Consider the following 19,334-nt stretch of genomic DNA (forward strand, 5'->3'; position numbering starts at 1 on the left):
GGTTTGACAAATCACATCATGTGCGCTTGATTCATCTCTTTGCCTCTCATGACATTTGGCAGACGCAATCCTGGCTACTCCCAGTTCAAAGATTGGCTTGCGGGTTTATTTGAATGAGCAATTGAGTCTGCACCCGTTTTGCACGTCAAAACTTTTAGTTCGTCCCACGGTGTCCAAACAGCATTGGCTAACATTGCATGTTGTGCGTGCAACAGAGCCTATTACACTAACTGAGCTGTACTAATTCTGCTCTTATACTTTTTTTATCTTCCAGCTGTTTGCCTTTGATGATGAAATGGATGTGGCTGAGGTTGATTATATTCATTTTTAACTACGCCGCATATGACGGCCACTCTAGTTCACACATGCTTACTCGTGTCTTATTTTGTGAGCTTTGTCAGCAGCTTCGTCCATCCCATTCCAAAATGCTCCGGGCATCTACATGGTGTATAATTAACTAATTCACTGCCAGACGGTGTGCAAAAATGTGTCCACTCCAGTGCCAGGGTTTTTGTCATTTTCACTCAAATTGCAGAACCCACGGAAAATTGAGTTTTCGGACTACATAAACATTCAATTTAACGTAAAAACATTTATACACTATTCTTTCAGAGTTAATTCCTAAGTTATATGTGTCTGGGGTCATCTGATCTTGAAATGGGGGCTGTTTTACAAAATACAATACATACTGATTTATATCGTGCTTTAACAACAGCTGAAGCGAAAATGAACAAAAGGTAAATCGACACACCCCCTCAAGTAAAACCAAAACCCGAAAAAATTCGGGAATAGCGCTCCACGTCACACTTTTCAATTCCTGAATAAATTCGGGAATGGCAGCGAATGAGTTAATGTCAACATGATCCATTCATTATTATTGGCGGGTTCAAAACTCAATGACATCGTCTATGATGCAATGCCTGAGTTCAGTCAATTTTTCACAAACCATACCGATTTTGGTCTTGATTGCCTGTGCATGTGCGTCACCAAAGTGATGAACTGCACGGGTTTATTTCTACACAGGATACAATTAAAAAGCGCCAAATTATGAATGTTTGTAATGTGTAATGTCACACATATTGTAAATGCCCGGTGTATTTGATCAGTTATAGTTCCTTATCAATTGTCATTTTTAAATTCGGCATGCACTGCATAGCTTGTGATGTGCATTGTGCTCGAGTTTGGAGTTCCCTTTATTTGGTTAGGTCCCTTTGCATTTATGCTTTTCCAGCGTTTTGGGCAAATACTGCGAAAGGTAGATTACACTTATAATATAATATAATATAATATAATATAATATAATATAATATATATATATAATATATATATATAATATGATGTAATAACTGTAATATGTATAATGTAATATGTAATATGTAATATAATATAATATAATATAATATAATATAATATAATATAATATAATATACATACTGTAATATAATCTGGCTGCAACCTGTTAGACGTAATGTTCTCCTTTATCAGAATTTTGCTTTATTTGCCAGGTTTTTGATCACCTGTTGTCCATTTATGATGACTTAATTATGCTGCAAAATATTTTTACATGCATACATAAGCATTAAGTCCAAAATTCAATGATAAAGCTGTTTTTGTACAAGTAATACCCAATCTCAACTTTTTTGTGGTTTCATTATTCGAGATGATTGTGACATGAGCAAGGGATTCTCACAGGGTCCAGACAGCGTGGGATGGTGGGCATGTCATCCATGTATGTATGTTGAATGATGCGTGATCGTGAGCAATGTAAACAAGGAAGAGCACAAAAGCGGGTTCTCCTTTTTGCTTGTTGTTCTGTGTAGGTGTCGCGGGGATGCTGGGTGTGACTTTACACTTGCCCGTTTGTCATAACTGACTCACGTTAAAATGCAACCAAACCTACATGAGGTTCCATGTAGTTTGTGTGTAAGGCCTTCGTGGTGTTTCATCGTCATCTGTTGTGGAATCAAGGTCAGCCAGGAAGCAAGATTCACCCAGCTTCTCACTGGCTTTATTTATTTGTACCCTTATTTTAAGTATCCTACTCAGTATTTGACCAAAATAATGATATACTGCATTGTTGGATGCAAAACTAAAAGTCACAGGTGTCAAAGTCAAGGCGCGGGGCCCAAATCTGGTCCGCCACATCATGTTATTCGGCCCACAAAAGCAAATCAAACTTGTGAAATTTCATGATGCTTGCTAAGGTCCCAAACCAAAATTTCAAATTGTCGTATGTAAACCACAATAAAACTCACAAATATTTACTTTAAATTTTCAAACGAATTAGTCATTAATTTGTTGTGTGTTTTAAATGTAATATATGGAGGGAATGAAACATTCTAATGGCTTCCCCAAATTCATAACGGCCCCAGAGAGGAAACTATCACTACAATGCGGCCTATGGCAAAAAATGACTTTGACATCTTTGCTAAAAGTCCTTAAAATAATAAGCAATTTGGAAACGCACGCTATCTTATGTGCCTCTTTGCGTATTGAAAAAAAAAAAAATCTATCTATCTATCTATCTATCTATCTATCTATCTATCTATCTATCTATCTATCTATCTATCTATCTATCTATCTGTCTGTCTGTCTGTCTGTCTGTCTGTCTGTCTGTCTGTCTGTCTGTCTGTCTGTCTCTCTATCTCTCTCTCTCTCTCTCTCTCTCTCTCTCTCTCTCTCTCTCTCTCTCTCTCTCTCTCTCTCTCTCTCTCTCTCTCTCTCTCTCTCTCTCTCTATCTATCTATCTCTCTATCTATCTCTCTATCTCTATATATAATGGCGGAGAAGGGAAAATGGATTTAAACATGGTGGTACTCTGCTGCTCGCGGGAAAAAAATATTACCCCTCATTCTTATCCATCCACATTATAGCTTCTTGTGCGATTATAGCTTCAAATGCACTCTCAATTTTCTCTCAATCTACTTGTACTTACCGCTCACTTCTGTCTGTTTTTTTTCTCTTGCCAAACAACCTTAGACAGACTGGGCCTGTCCTCATTTATCCTCACCATCCACCATGTCTTTATTGATTTATTTTGCACACTCGGTAGGGCGTGAGGTTGCAGATTCTTCAGCGCTGTCCCACTTTCCCCAAGTTCATGCTGCACGATTTTTGGGCGCAAGCCAGCTTGAGGAAACGGTTGCATAAGAGCCAACAGCCCCCCCATTCTTTTTTTTTTCTCTCCTCTTTCCTGGAATATAAACTGTATAGCGATGTGGCAATTGACCATAAAAGAGTGGCTGACAATTGTTTACAAGCAAACGCATCAAATCTAGCAACCTGCTAGATTTTCAATAAAAAAATAAATAAATAAATAAATACATGGTTAATTTAAACACTTTTTACACACTTAGTGTGACCTACAAGAGTGTCAATTCAATGGGATAAAGAAAAGGATGTACTTTGGAGACGTGTGCACACCTGGCAAACACCAGATTTCTCAGGCCCCATCTCCTGTGCCACCCCCCACAAAAAAGATATTGTTTCTAGGTCAGTGCCGTTACTAAATCGCCTGATTGCAGTCCGCAGCCCATGGTGGCCCCTGTGCTAGTTGAAACATACAGTACGTTGTCAGTCAATACGGTCCACATTGCTGTCCCATGGCCAAGTATGGCCGTTCCTGCATATTGCTATCCTGTGCATGCATAATGTCTGTTGTGAGAATGCGAGAGCGTTTCGTTTAGATTTGTCAGCTTACTGGTGACAGCAAAGTTTCAGTGTTTAATTGTTGCCTCAAAGGGATGTCTGTGACGACTTTCCTTGTTGCATCCTCACTAACTGAATAGCTTCTAACCTTGACTAACATCATGCTTTTATTCTCGATCAGCTGGGACCTCCATCTGAACCCGAAGAGTCATCTGAGGTGTGTTTAAAATCTATCGCTACCGGGCTGGTGTTGATCTTCCATAGTTTAAATTCAATCCCCCTCGTTATCTCGATTAATATGGCTCCCGTTGTAATATCTTCATTGTGCCTGCGATCAGATGTCCTGTGAAATTCCACATACATTTCACCCTGTATCTCTTTAAATCCAGATCTTGTGTCCGTGACCTCTACATGTGAAGCCATAAATATGTTACATTTGTACTTTTTTTTTATTCAACATATGTGTCACAACTTGTGTCCCTGTCATCGCGATTGTGGCTGCCTTTTTTCCCCGGGAGTCTTAAAAATTGGTTTTTGGTCACTTAAAAGTGAGTGTGATTGTCTTGTTTGAGTTGGAAATGAATGGATGCAAATGGGAGACCATCCAAGCTTGTATGATCGTGACTTATCCTTGCATGATGTCATTTGCATGCAATCAAATTAACAAATGATTAACAAATTCCAACCCTTTGACTTTTTTGGACTGCTTTCTGCTAACTCAACTCACCCTTAAAAAGGAGCTTGACCCCAACCAGCCTCAGAAGCAACTGGAGGACCAGAGGAGGGTAGGTACTTAGTACCTTCGGGGCTCCATCTTCTGCTGACAATTGACTAACGCTGCGACCCCCTCACAGTCACACAACCTCCGCAGCATGTCGCCCGCTCACCTTCTCCTTCGCTAGTTTGGCAATTATGATACGATACGCAATGGCTGATTGTGTAATGGATAGGTCCTTGCATTGCCATCCCCTCTCAGAGGGACTTTGTCCAATAGATTAGATGTGGCGGCGATTTTCACCATGGCAACATGCCTTGTCCTTCCCAAATACATCAGTTGGGCAAACTTTGATCACAATCTCTGACGAGGGTCAGAAAAAAATCTGGTTTGGTCCTAATGGCTTAATTGGCTTGGGGTTCTTATTCTTGAAAATCCAAGCCGCTTCCAAAAGTCATCTGTATCCAAGTGAAAAAAAAGTTTCTGAACTGGACTGATGAAAGCAAGCTGGCTATCTAGTGCAGTGATACTAGTGCAGCGTGTAAAAATTCCTTGTGTGTTTTACATACTTGGCAGTAAAGATGATTCTGATCCAGCTAGCTATCTATTAGCTATGTGGCTATCTATTAGCTATCTAACTGGCTATTAGCTAGCTGGGTAGCTTTCTATCTAGTTGAGTGGCTGCCGCTGCTCACCCACAGAAAAAAATTATTCTGTGACTATAAAATGACCTTGAGAGTTTTGAAAGACGCTTAAATGAAATGTATTATTATTATTATTATTACTTAAAAAAGAAAACATGAGAAGGATCTCTTGAAAGTGGACATTGAACAATCATGTAAATTATATTCCCCTTCTTTTATTTGCGTCTTTTCAGATGCTACTAGAAGCAAGCATCATGGAATTTTACAAGTTTGATTTGTTTTCAGGGGGCAGATAAAATGATGTGGTAGGCCAGATTTGGCCCCCGATCCTTGACTTTGACCTGTGCACTAGAACATGTGAATTATCAGGCTGATCATTTGTGATAATATTTTTTATTTAAAAAAAGGAACATATTGACAAACTCATAACACGAAATGTCTCTTGTATTGATAGGGAGAAGTTTTGCGGCAGATCTTGGTCAACCGATATTATGGAAATGTCAAGTCAGGACCGAGGCGAGACAGTCACACCCCCTTTAGCACCGGGCCACAATCCGCTGGATCACAGGGGAAAGCTCTGACAGGTGTCAGTTGTATTTACGTTACGTTGTTTTTTTCAGAGGGCCCTTTTGACTTTGAGCCCAAATAAATAGTTTGGAAATCAGAGGCTAGTGAAACCTGCTTGTTCAAATATTGTAACATTATTTTGCCACGTAACATTGTTATGGGGTCTGTTTTGCCACAACTACCTGAGGAATGATGATAATCTGTTGTTTTTTTTTGTGTGTGTGTGTGTCTATAGTTGTCAGTCCAGGGGTTGGAGGGCGTAGTGAACTGAGTTTAGCAGAGGTCCAGTGCCACCTGGATAAGGAGGGCGCTTCTGACCTAGTTATTGACCTCATCATGAATGCCACCAGCGATCGCATCTTCCAAGAAAGCATCCTGCTCGCCATTGCCCTACTGGAAGGTGGAAACACAGTCATCCAGGTAAGCACGCTTGATTGGCTTTGAAAACAAACCGAAGCAACCATCCACGCTCAGACAAACACAATTTCGAGTGTTCAATCAGCCTGTTGTGGATGTTTCGGGGATGCTGGAGGAAACCACAGTACGCAGGCATGCGGGATATCTCCACACTGTGAGGCAAATGTGCTCACAGGTTGACCACCGCGTCGCCATCAATGCATTTCAACGGGGGTTCATCTTACGTGGAGTTTTGCGACGGCAGGGGTTGACTGAAGAGCAAATATACACATTGTTTAAATTGATACATTGCTTCCGTTTACATCACAGGTGTCAAAGTCAAGGCTCGGGAAACAAATCTGGCCCACCACATCATTTTATTCGTCCTGCGAAAGCAAAGCAAACTTCTTGTTCAAATCTGAACCAAAATTTCAAATTATCCCATGGAAACCACAAAAACAGACATTATTCTCTTGAATTCAAATTTGAAAATTAGTTAGTCATTAATTTGTTGTGTTCTCTAGATCAGTGGTCCCCAAACTTTTTTGCTCCACGGACCGGTTTAATGTCGGACAATATTTTCATGGACCAGCGGATTAATACAACAAAATCAGACGTTTTGTTTTTTTGCTAGGTTACGGTGGGCTAATTTTAGCGGTATGTATCACGTGACCTAGACAAGCATTTTGACATGAGTCAAGAGTAAGTCATAGATGGATGTAATCTGGTAATTTTTCATTTTTCATTTTATGTCAATTATTTATTCTTTCTGCGCGGCCCAGTACCGGTCCACGGCCCGGAGGTTGGGGACCTCTGCTCTCGATGTAATATGTGGAGGGGATGAAACATTCTAATGGCGTCCCAAATTCATGACGGCCCCCGAGAGGAAACCAGAACTACAATGTGGCCCGCGGCAAAAAATGACTTTGACACCCTTGGTTTACATCAATGATAGCGTCTCATTTTGTTGTTGTTGTTTTTATTTCCTCAAACTCGCCGATTGACCCCAGAAACCCTGATTGTCTACAACTCTATTCAAATCGTCGTGTATTCATGTGTCGTGTTCAAACTTTGACGCAGATTGGGGGAGTGTTCACTTGTTGTCAAATAAATACATAAACATGAACATTGCCTCTGTCAGCGTGGCCAGAGTTTGTTCTAAATACGAGAGCTTCCCACAACAACTGGCCACAAATGTGCACCCCCCCCCCCCCCCAATAAAAGTCTAAATATTAAATACAGCTGTTTGCTGGTTGCACGCCAATGTGCGCCTCGTGCGTGATTATGCTCTTTTGCGTTGCATAATATCATTACCTGACAAGGCCCGACGATTCTGAATACACAAAGGCGCTCACATGACTTGCCGTTACATAAGCTGCCGCCTGCCCTGAGGGATCACGCCGCCGGTAGCCATGGCCTCATGCTTCCACTGGAGTGTTAGTGGGTCACGCTTGGCCACCAAAAAGAGGGCAGTCTAAAATCCCCACCCGTCTGAGGCCTCGGGAGAAAGCTGGCACAGTTCAGGTGCTCTTTGGACATGAACTCGTGACTCGCTTTTGGTCTTTTGCTTCAGTTTGGCTTTGCTTTATTATTCCCTTTTAAAAAACGTTTAGGTGATGAAATGGTTTCTTCAGCGGTCATCTGTACTTCTTTGAAGGTGTCGGACGTTTCGCTCCTCATCTGAAGAGCTTCGTCAGTGAATTAAAGTTGAGGTGGTAACTCTGGCCCCATATACACTCAGAAGTGGCAGTGCCCGACCTCTGCACTGATAGGTCCCTGCTCTAAGATTGGGGGAGCGGTAGATTACTCCCTGACGCCAAATCTGATTACTTCTTTTGTCCTGTCTGTTTGCCTGTAATGTCTATGCCTGGCTCTGCTTGCCCTATTAGCCCTGCTATCATCTCATTAGCATGACTAAGCCTACGTGGTAACGACCTGAGATGTTTGTTGTAAGCACGGTCTAAATTAAACCTCAAACCTGAAAGGCATAGACATTAGACGGCTAAAGAAACCTTTTCATCGATGGGCCACACCTGTACGACTGAAAGCCTACACAGACATTTTGACGAAGTTGCGAATGTGTTTATTTCCTCAAACAAACATGGGTATCGTTTGCTGTGGGTGTTGCAATCCTCACCGGGGGCAGCGTTGGCACAAGTGGATGTTGTGTGATTCCGTCAGTTGTGGAGTGAATTTACAAACATCGGCAGATGAATCGCATTTGCGTTTCTTACATAACGATGGGTTGCCTCACCCCTTATTGGGACAGAGGGATTCTTGTTATCTGAAGCGCACCCGCAGAGTGTGCCTAAGATGCCTTTTATATGCTTTTGGGTTCAGCCAAGACAAGAAATGTGCGGGGAAAGAACACCGATGATGACCTGGAGCCAGTCTAGTCACAGGGTTCAGGAATCCGGATTTGATTATGAGGCATAGAACTATATTAAAAAGCATAAAAATAATTGTACGAGCTTTCTTGCTAGCTATCTATATCTAGCTCAATAGCTAACGAGCTATCTATCTTGCTAGCTATCTAAGACTATATATATATATATATATATATATATATATATATATATATATATTGATGGTCCCAAAATCTGAAGGGAATATGATACACGGTGTTAGTATGAAAGGAACAGTGCTCTTAACAGGTCGTAATGTCGTTTTGTGAAACGAGAGAGCTTCTCGTGCAATGTGCCACGAAATTACCCCCTCTCCTCCCGACAAATAACTTTTCCAGCGACACCTGCACATGGGTCTCACAGGCTCTCAGATCTACTCATTGGCAGGCTGGATCAAAATAAGGGGGGGGGGGTGAGTGTTATATAAGCAACAAAATTTAGATCCTGCACCATTTTCAAAACGCCGACCTCACGACCTCTGATCCCGTCACAGGACAAAACATGTGCCACCCTCTGACTCTGTCAGCTTTTTGCGGCTCCCTCGGGGTTCTTAGTATAAATTGCCACCCACTATGTTCTCCCGCCTGCAATCAAATTCAATTTGCAGGAACCTCGTGGGAAGCTTTAAAAAGCCTCGGAAAATAAAAGAAAATGCTTGTCCTGAGTATTATAAAGCTCTCGTCAATCCACCACTGCACTGTAGCCGAGGGAGTCAACTTTGAAAACACATTTGACATGTCATAGCATTGAATTTTTTCAGTCTTGTCTGGTGAAGCGAGTGCAACAAGTGCATCTCAGTCTCATGGAGTTGATCCAGAAAGATATCTCTGAAATGACTTGGAAGAAAATCGATGATGGCTTGAATGATTTTTTTGGGGGGCGTGGAAGGAGCTCGTCGTTTTCTCCTCTCACTGCTAATCAGCTTCTTTGAGCTGATGTAACAGTGTTACGCGCTGAGGCGGGCGGCACTGTTGCCACTCAGCTGATTATTGGTCTTATGTAAGGAGGGATTGTTGAGAAGAAAATAGAACAGAACATTTGAACCTGTTGAAGAAATATAATGGGGTCTGGAATCACACACACACACACACACACACACACACACACACACACACACACACACACACACACACACACACACACACACACACACACACACACACGCACACACACACACATGAATCATCAGTGTACACCAAAATGCTTTAGAAACAGGCAAAGGGAGATTTGAAAGAAATCATGGCATCGGCGATATCGCATGACTCCTTCTTGTGACTGGCTGCAAGTCAGCCCAAACATTTCAATGCTCCGCCATTCTATTGCTCTGTCAAAAAATATGTTGCGGTATTTTTTTTTTAACACACACACAAAATATCATGTTAATTTCTGCATCTGCCCAGCTGTGGACCTCGTGTGTGACATGTGCATGTTTGGGAGTATTAACTAACTTAATTCCAAGTCATGAGTAGCTTCCCACATGTCAATCTCAATCCTGTCCTTTTTTTTTATCTCCTTCCTGACTTTTCTTCAAATATGAAATGCCCCCATATGTTTTGCTGACACTGTGAGTGAGAGTAGCCTTGTGGGTGCGTGCTTTGAAAGTCCCTTTGTCATTGTAGATGTCCTCTTGTTGTCCATATCCGAGACATCCCGCAACTTATCCGCAACATTTGATGGGGCCTTTTTTTTAACAATTTTGGACAATTGTCAGAAGCGAAAACATATACTTACACACACACACACTTACTTACACAACGACATGGCAAATAATTTTTTTAGCGTATTTATTTGTTTGTTTATTTACATTTTTATCATGTTATTTGTTTTATTATTTATATATTGCCATTTAGTGCCATTTTAGATTCAGTGGCTCCCTCTAAATCTGTGCTCCCAAAACCTAAACTTGAACTTTGGTTTAATGACAAAACTTGCGCAGCTTGACAGGCGTGGTTTCATAAAGCAGAACGTAAGTGAAAAAAAGACAAATTGAAGGTGTCTTATCAATTATGGAAATACTGCTGCTCTAACTACTAAATCACACGAAAAGAAGCTAAAAGAGAATATTTGTCCGACCTTATTCAGGCTAACCGTCATAACCTGCATATACTATTTAAAACCATCAATTCTGTACTCAAACCCCATCGGCCTACTTGCTCGGAACCTTCCCCCGAGATGTGCAACAGATTCCTTCAGTTTTTCATTAATAAGTTTTCTACTGCTATGACTCTTGCTTCAAATACCACATTCGACCTTTCTGTCAATGTTCCATGTTCATCTGTACTAAATTCCTTTGAAGCTTTGACCCTTTTAAAGGATGTGGTTTGCCAGTCGAAGGCATCTGGCTCCCCCTGTGACTCTCTTCCTCCATATTTCTTTAAGGAAGTTCTCCCGAATATTGGCACATCGGTCTTATCCATTATCAACAGCAGCCTTTCTTCTGCCATTGTCCGCCAACAGTTTAAACATGCTGTTGTCCAACCCTTGATCAAGAAACCTGGTCTTGATGAAGATATACTGTCAAATTTTAGGCCCATTTCCAAACTGCCTTTCGTCTCAAAATTGCTTGGAAAAATGGTGCCCATGCAGTGGAAATCTTTCTTGGATTAACATACCTTGGAGGTATTCCTGTCAGGTTTCAAGACGATGCATTACACAGAGTCAGCCCTATTACGGGTTTCTAATGACTTCCTCCTTGCCAATGACACTGGAGATTACACGTGTCTGGTTTTATTAGATCCGACTGCAGCATTTGATACAGTGGATCACAGTACTCTACTGTCTCGTTTGCAGCAATTGGTGGGCATTACGGGTAGTGCTCTTGACTGGTTTAGATCCTAATGTTAAGCAGATTCTTTACTTACACCAACATCCGTGACACTCTGACGAAGGCGGAAGTAATCACCGAAACATGTCATGTATTTGAACACCTACACTGTCTGTAAGTAAAGAATCTGCTTAACATTAGATATCAAGTAGACAGGATGAACTTAGTACAATGGTTTAGATCCTACCTTTCTAACAGAACCTTTTGTGTTCGCCTTGGCTGCTCTGGGTCACGTACTGCCCCTCTGTCATGTGGTGTTCCACAGGGCTCAATTTTGGGACCAATGTTGTTCTCACTATACCTGCTCCCATTGGGTTCCATCCGAAGGAAACATGGTATTTCCTTCTGCTGCAATGCAGATGACTATCAGATCTATGTCCCACTGAGCAAAAAAAGACACTTTCTCCATAAGGCCATTTGTATCCTGCCTGGAGGAAATCAAAATCTGGATGGCACAAAACGTCTTGAACTTCAATGAAAAGAAGACAGAAGCCTCTGTCATATTTTGGCTCGATTACTGTACTGCACTTTACTTTGGAGTCAGCCAATCCTCCATGAAGCGTCACCAGCTGGTCCAGAATGCTGCTGCTCGCCTCTTGACTTGTACTCGTGAGAGTGAGCAGGTAATTCCTACTCTAGCATCCCTTCATTGGCTTCCTATACACTTTAGAGTTCTTTTCAATATCTTATTATTTGGCCTCAAATCTTGAAATTGCCTCGCTCCTTCTTACTTCTCCGAGCTCATCCACCTTTATACACCTTGCTGACACCTCAGGTTTGCTGACCAGACATTATTCTCATCTCATCTCATTTTCCGTACCGCACGAGGCGGGGGACACCCTGAATTGGTTGCCAGCCAATCGCAGGGCACACAAAGACGTACAACAGTCACTGTCACACTCACACCTAAGGACAATTTGGAGTAGTCAATCTGCCTGCCATGCATGTTTTTGGAGTGTGGGAGGAAACCGGAGTACCTGGAGAAAACCCACGCGGGTCCGGGGAGAACATGCAAACTCCACACAGGGAGGCCGGACCGGGACGCGAACCGGCGACCTCTGCACTGTGAAGCCGGTGTGCTAACCACTTGACTACCGGGCCACCCCAGACATTATTAGATGTGCCAAAAACTAATCAGAGGCTCAGAGGGGATCGAGCCTTTTCCATTGCCGGTCCCACTCTCTGGAATGACCTTCCGCTATACATTCGGCAAGCCCCCTCGCTGCCCATCTTTAAAACCCATATCAAAACTCAGTTGCACTCTTTGGCATTCGTCTGAGCATGATTCCAACTCGATCTTCGTTTCACTCCCTGATGCTTTCTCTTAACTTTGTATTTGCTATTTTCCTGTATATTATACCTGTCCATGTTAAGCGCTTTGTAGCAGCTTAAGCTGTGTTAAAGCACTATATAAATCGATATGTATTGTAGTATTTATTTATTTATTTATTTATTTGTTTGTTTTGTTTTCTTCAAGATGGCACCGGAAGAGTCTCTGCCTTTATTGCAGCTCCTGTATTTTGTTGTTCTTCTTCCTTTCATAACTTTTCTGCTGTGAATTGGCATCGTCAAGTATATTTCACAAAACATCCGTCTTTTCATTTTCCTCAGCGCTCCTTCTACCAGCGTTTGACAGGCGATAACAAATCCGAGAAATTCTTCAAGGTGTTTAACGAGCGCATGAAGCTGGCCCAGCAGGAAATCAAGGCCACAGTGACTGTCAACACTAGTGATCTGGGCAGCAAGAAGAAAGATGAAGAACCCCCGGACAAAGACATGCCAGCACGCAGCAAAGGTCAGACAGTTCTCGGTGAATGATAAGATAAAGTCGGAAATGTCGGCTTGGATGAAAACAAGGAAAACGGTTGTGGGGTCAGGGGTGAACGCTGTTGTGCATGAAAATCTCTGTTGTTGGTCATCCCACGTGTCTTTAATTGGGTTGAGGTCAGTTCTCGCGCGATAACCTCAGAAGTGTCGGACTTGAATTGTTGTGGTTAGTCAAGGATGTGCCGCCGGTGGCTGTGGTTACCGAAGAGGCGAAGGAGCAACTTGCGGAAGCTTCCATTGTCACCAAGAAGGCCTTTGCGACGTACCGCCGCGATGTCGAAGCCGAAGAGCACCAGACGGCAGCTGACGTCTCCTCCACGGCGACCTCTGAGAAGAGCCAGGACGATGGAGAGATGAGCGTCATCATCACTATCATGCAGCCTATCTTGCGCCTCATGCAACTGCTTTGTGAAAACCACAACAGGGATCTGCAGGTCTGTCTTCTTTTGTTTTTTTTCTTCTTATCGCCCCACTGGTGTAGAAGTGAAATTGTGTTGAAAATACGCAACGGTTGCAGAACTTGTTGCATCCGATTCCGCGTCCGTTGGATAGATAGCCTCCAGAGATTAGTTAGTGAGTTAGCTGGCTATGTATCTGTTTATTTATTTTTTTCATTTGTTATATTTTTATGTTTTTGTTTATTTATTTGATAGTTGTATTTTATTTTTTTGTGTAAATATAATATCCACGTAGCCACACACTCATTAAGAAGTGATGATATACGATTGGTATCAAAAGAGCTACAAAGACATGCATTCACCTTTCATCATGCTTTGAGCCCTTTGTTGTCATTTAGTCACATGTTGTCAATGTTTCATTTCTTTCATCTGCAGAACTTTCTACGCAGTCAGAATAACAAGAACAATTACAACCTGGTTTGCGAGACGCTTCAATTCCTGGACTGTATTTGCGGCAGCACCACGGGAGGTCTGGGGCTGCTTGGACTATACATCAACGAGAAGAATGTGGGACTCATCAACCAAACTGTGGAAAGCCTCACGGAATACTGCCAAGGCCCCTGTCACGAGAACCAGGTGATAAGCACCTAAACGTACAAATGTTAGAGCTTGTAGATTTTGTTTGACTCGTCACTCTCCTCAAAAAGTGCTTTCAAGGGAACAAAAAATTGTTTGCTCAACTGAAACGATATTGAAATCACCTCACCCTGATTTGTGATTTTTTTTTTACAACCGATAAAAGAGATGGAGGCCCAATGTTAATCAAGGAGTGAGACGCATTTGTCAAAATCAATAAGGCGACACAAAGTGGGCCTTCATCAAACTTGACCTTGCATCAATTGACATGACCCCCCCACTCCTCAGCACATGACTGTCTGCAGGGTGTGTGATATCCAAATTGACATGCATATCAGCCATGAAAGGAACTGCCCCGTAGCTGTTGTGAGCTCCAATATACGCTCTATTTTTACACAGCAGATGCGCAGGCACGTGCTTGTCATCGGTGACTGTTGGTGCTCTGTTATTCAGCCCATCTTCCGAATAAGAATAATTATAATAAGAATAACAAAGCCTTTAATAGTCCCACAATGGGGAAATTTGCAATCTAAAAGCAAAATTGAATGGGAGTGGTGGGATTGTAGTGGGTCGAAAAAAAAAAAAAAACCAAATCAATCATGTATGACAAAAATCGGCAAAGTATATTTTCCATGTTTGCCCCAATTAGTCACTTTAATTTCTATTACCATTTTTTCCTGGCTCTTAACGGTGTGACACTGGGGGACATCAGCGTGTTTGACCCCGTGCCTTGCAGTTCCTTGTTGTGTCGGACAAAACAGCGATATATTTCGCCCCCTCCCCTTCTCAATTACTCTGCGAATTGTGTGTGGGCACCATGGGATTGGTAGCCGCTCGGTGACGACACGGATGCGGATGGTTGTTTGTCCTGACATGTGACCTGCGACCATCTGGCAACCAGTTCAGGGCGTGGTCTCGCTTTCGCCTAAAGTTAGCTGGGATAGGTTGTGGCAATCCTGTTCAAGATGACATGGATGACTGACTCAGTGACATCGTCAAGAGAAAATGAAGTTGCGAGATACTGATGAAATAAAAGCGAAATGTGGGGAAGCCCTTGAGAAATTTCCATGTTTGCTTTGTTCATGGTTTTGTCTTTGTTTTGCCCCATAGAACTGCATTGCCACTCATGAATGCAACGGTATTGACATTATCATTGCACTTATACTCAATGACATCAATCCCCTTGGCAAGAAGAGGATGGACTTGGTGTTGGAACTTAAAGTAAGTCACGGTTTCCTCTTAACTCATTGACTGACAGACGATGTGCAAATATGTGTCCACTCCAGTGCCAGGGTTTTTATCATTTTTACTCAAAATACAGAACCCACACAATATTGAGTTTCGGGACTATATAAACATTCAATGCAGAGTAAGAAACCTTAGACTATCTTCTGTGTAAGCTCTCAGTCATACAGGAGTGGTCCATCGATGAGAAGGTTTCTTCAGCCGTCATCTGTACTTTTTGAAGGTGTCGGACGTTTCGCCTCTATCCAAGAGGCTTCGTCAGCGAACGTCAGCATTTTCAAGCGCCTTTCAAAGCTCTCAAGGACACTTTACAGCAGGGGTGTCAAACTCTGGTCCTCAAGGGCCGCCGTCCTATATAGACTTCCACAGATCTTGCTGATGATCTGATCATTAGAATCAGGTGTGTCCATTGAGCCTGTTCCCTTGAATCAGGTGCTTTGCAACAGGGAGACTTAGAAAACATGTAGGAAGGCGGCCCTCGAGGACCGGATTTTGACATCCCTGCTTTACAGTCACAGACGAGCATTTTATCATCTCTGTAGGAAATCAATTCTCATTGATAATTTCCATCCATTACCCGATGACCCATGGGTTTGGTTTCCACAGTGCAGATGTGAATGTGGATGGTCTTTTGTCTCTATATGGGCCCTACGACTGGTTGGCGACCAGTCGCAGGGCGTAGTCTGCTTTTCACTCAAAGTCGGCTGGGATCTGTTCCAGCTAATCCTGTTCCGGATAAGAGCTGTTGAACCTGGATGCCTACCAAAGTGACATATTCCTGAATGAAGTTTCAACTAGGTCCAAACCGTCATGACGTTGCAATGCAATGATTATGCAATATGAAAGAATGCACCCTAACATGACTTCCTTTTGACAAAATGGTTTCTCCCATAGCGCGTTTGCTCATTGCACTTTGGACGTTCCGACAGAATAACGCCTCCAAGCTGCTTCTCGCCATTATGGAGAGCCGCCATGACAGCGAGAATGCCGAAAGGATCCTGTACAACATGAGGCCAAAAGAGCTGGTACGTACTCTGCTTTGGCACCACACCAATGTTTTTTCTCTGTATTTCCATAACGTGAAGGGGACATGGATCTCTTCCATGTAGGTTGAAGTGATCAAAAAGGCATACATGCAGGGTGAGATCGAGGTCGAAGAGCCTCAGCAGGGAGAAGATGGAGAAGAGGAACATTCTGCATCACCACGGAACGTTGGTCACAATATCTACATTTTAGCACATCAAGTAAGCGCACACACACGGCAAACGCCGTTGACATTTCATCGGCCTGTGTCTTTGGTCACGTTCCTTCTTGTACGGGGCGACCCGATGAGTGAAGCGATGCTTTGCTATGAAATGTTTTGCCGTTTTGTCCTCCAAGTTGGCCCGACACAACAAGGAACTGCAAGCCATGCTGAAACCGGGCGGCACGTACAGGGAGGGCGATGAGGCGCTGGAATTCTATGCCAAGCACACGGCTCAGATTGAGGTCAGTTGCCGGAATGGGCGAAGGGGCAGGGGGGGGGGGCAACTCAAAAAAAAAAAATACACATGTAATGCTTTGTTGCGTTTTGTTGGAAAATATGACAGGTGAAAGGATGTGATTTGGTATGGGTTATTCTTGACTTGTAAACTCTCCCAAAAAATGAAAATGACACTTTTTATTTTCTGAGGTTGAGTTATTGTGATGTTAGAAACAAAAAAAACAAAATGCCAGCATTTTTTTTTTTTGGACTTCAAGACGGTGCCGCGAGAGTGGCTGCCTTTCCAGCAGCTCATGTATTTTGTTTTTCTACTTTAATTCCTTCCATCACTTTGCTGCTGTGAAATGTAAATTTCTCCACTGTGAGATTAATAAAGGCAAATCCAATCCAATCTATATTTCAATTATAAATGTTGTCTGATTAGTTTTTTTTTATGACAAACTGTGCCCATTTCCCCTCATGTCTGATTGGCCTTGTTGGATAGAAATTAATTTGTCAATTTACCAGAGTTTTAAATCCGACAGAACTTTTCACAGTTTGAACCCATGCAAAAAAAAATTAAAAAAAATTGAAATTTCATTGCAAAATAACAGGCCCGCAAATGCCTTGATCAACTCCTGCCAGTGACTTGTTGCGCTTCTGTCTAGATTGTCCGTTTGGATCGAACCATGGAGCAAATAGTTTTCCCTGTGCCCAACATCTGCGAGTTCCTGACCCATGAGTCCAAACTCCGCGTCTACTACTCCACCGAGCGCGACGAGCAAGGCAGCAAGATCAATGACTTCTTCTTGCGCTCTGAGGACCTTTTTAATGAGATGAACTGGCAGAAGAAGCTGCGAGGTACTCAAGAGGCGAGCGGTAACACAAACGGCGTTCCCTGTGCGTCTTCTTCCTCTACGACTTCCTTCGAGTTCTCGTTTGATGTGCCTTCCTCTTACATCTCTCCAGGCCTCGTCGAAAGCCGGCTATTGATACTGTCGTAGCTCTTATTGAAGACTCTAAATTTTCATCCAGGTCATTTTGGGATAGGCAAGAGTTGAGGCTACTATTATGATGCCGTGTGATGCCCCTCACTTGTTGCTACCTTGGGATTAGCGTTTTTGAGTTGAGCTTGCAACCCACTGGTAGAAGTGAAGATGATAGATAGATAAATAAATAAATAAATACATAAATACACAAACACATAAATATATAAATATAATATAATAGATGAATAAATGAATGAACAAATACATAAATATATAAGTACACAAACACAAATACATCCACACATAAATACCTTAATACATAAACACATAAATAAACAAATAATTAAATGAATGAATACATGATACATGAATACATGAATGAACACATACATACTCGCAGAAACTGTAAAGTGTCCTAGAGAGTTTTGAAAGGCGCTTATAAATGAAATTTATTATTATTATTATTATTATTATTATTATTATTATAAATATATAAATACACAAACGCAAATACAGCCACACATAAATATCTTAATAAATAAATAAATAAACATCAAGAAGTGTATGGGGAAAGTTGTTAAGAGATTGTACAACTGTCCATGTCTTTATATTACTGTTGTGTTTATTATTATGCTGACTATTATGTGAAGCGCTTTGTTACAGCTGCTGCTGTTGTGAAAGCGTTATATAAATTAGGATGTATTGTATTGTAATAGATGAATGAACAAATACATAAATATATAAATACACAAACCGACGTCACTTTTTTGTTTTTTAACTGTCATCAGAAAAACGTTTTATAGCATCTAAAATACCCAAAACACGCAGTATGATATTTTTATTCAAATGCAAAACGCCAATAAAAATGACTTAAGGTGTCCAAACTCTGCAAAAAAATTGAGCTGCGAATTGGGCATTCCCCCGAGGGGAATGTCTCACCCAAATAGAGGCAACAAAATGGCCACCGATCTGTGAGGAATGAATCAGCCCGTTTCCACAGGCTGACAAATGATTTCCAATGGAGCTTGGACTCCCTCTGCTGGCGGCTTTTGGATGTAACACACGGTTTTAAAAAAAAAACAGTACAGCAAAATACATTGACGTGATGGAAAGACGCTACAATGCGTCTTTTTTTACGTCAGGAGATGGTCCTTTTCTGACGTCACGTGAGGACTCGTCACCAACTCAAAAACAAGACTTCCTGAATGTTCAGCGCGAGTGTTAAAACGTAAAATATAGCTATATGGGGTGGAATCTTATTAAAATACGCCCAGTAGAAGTCATTTGAAGCCATTTTACAAATTATGGACACAACTTCGGAGACGTCGGTCGTCCTTTAATACTTTCACACACAAACACATAAATAAACATAAATAATAAATACATCGATTTATAGATAAGTGAATGAATAAATAAACAGATAAATAAATAAATAAATAAAAATAAATAAATAAATAAATAACTACAGAAATACAGAAATCCTCATATTTTAAATGGGTATAAACCTTCTCCCAAAAAAAACCCACCAGAAATTCCATTGAGGAAACCATTAGTGACAGAGAAGCAAAATTGGAGATG

The 19,334-nt window shown here is 41.8% G+C and overlaps 1 protein-coding gene across 10 annotated transcripts in view; it reads left to right on the plus strand.

Annotated features, from left to right (window-relative positions):
- The window catches only part of itpr1b (inositol 1,4,5-trisphosphate receptor, type 1b), a 67,167-nt gene that overhangs the window by 24,370 nt on the left and 23,463 nt on the right, over positions 1-19,334 (plus strand). For 4 of the 10 annotated variants that reach the window (XM_089009534.1, XM_089009535.1, XM_089009539.1 and 1 more), the window contains 11 exons: positions 4,386-4,433; positions 5,462-5,591; positions 5,810-5,994; positions 12,811-12,994; positions 13,198-13,460; positions 13,860-14,060; positions 15,171-15,281; positions 16,235-16,330; positions 16,415-16,549; positions 16,686-16,793; positions 17,436-17,667. In XM_089009534.1, the coding sequence (XP_088865660.1) occupies positions 4,386-4,433; positions 5,462-5,591; positions 5,810-5,994; positions 12,811-12,994; positions 13,198-13,460; positions 13,860-14,060; positions 15,171-15,281; positions 16,235-16,330; positions 16,415-16,549; positions 16,686-16,793; positions 17,436-17,667 (1,693 nt within the window). Of the gene's footprint in view, positions 1-274; positions 311-3,829; positions 3,866-4,385; positions 4,434-5,461; positions 5,592-5,809; positions 5,995-12,810; positions 12,995-13,197; positions 13,461-13,859; positions 14,061-15,170; positions 15,282-16,234; positions 16,331-16,414; positions 16,550-16,685; positions 16,794-17,435; positions 17,668-19,334 lie in introns of all 10 variants that reach the window. The other 6 variants (XM_089009542.1, XM_089009543.1, XM_089009544.1 and 3 more) reach the window with 5 other exon arrangements.

The sequence above is a fragment of the Hippocampus bargibanti genome, linkage group LG12, assembly GCF_051943395.1.
Source record: "Hippocampus bargibanti isolate YZ-2025 linkage group LG12, ASM5194339v1, whole genome shotgun sequence".
NCBI classification, from domain to species: domain Eukaryota; kingdom Metazoa; phylum Chordata; class Actinopteri; order Syngnathiformes; family Syngnathidae; genus Hippocampus; species Hippocampus bargibanti.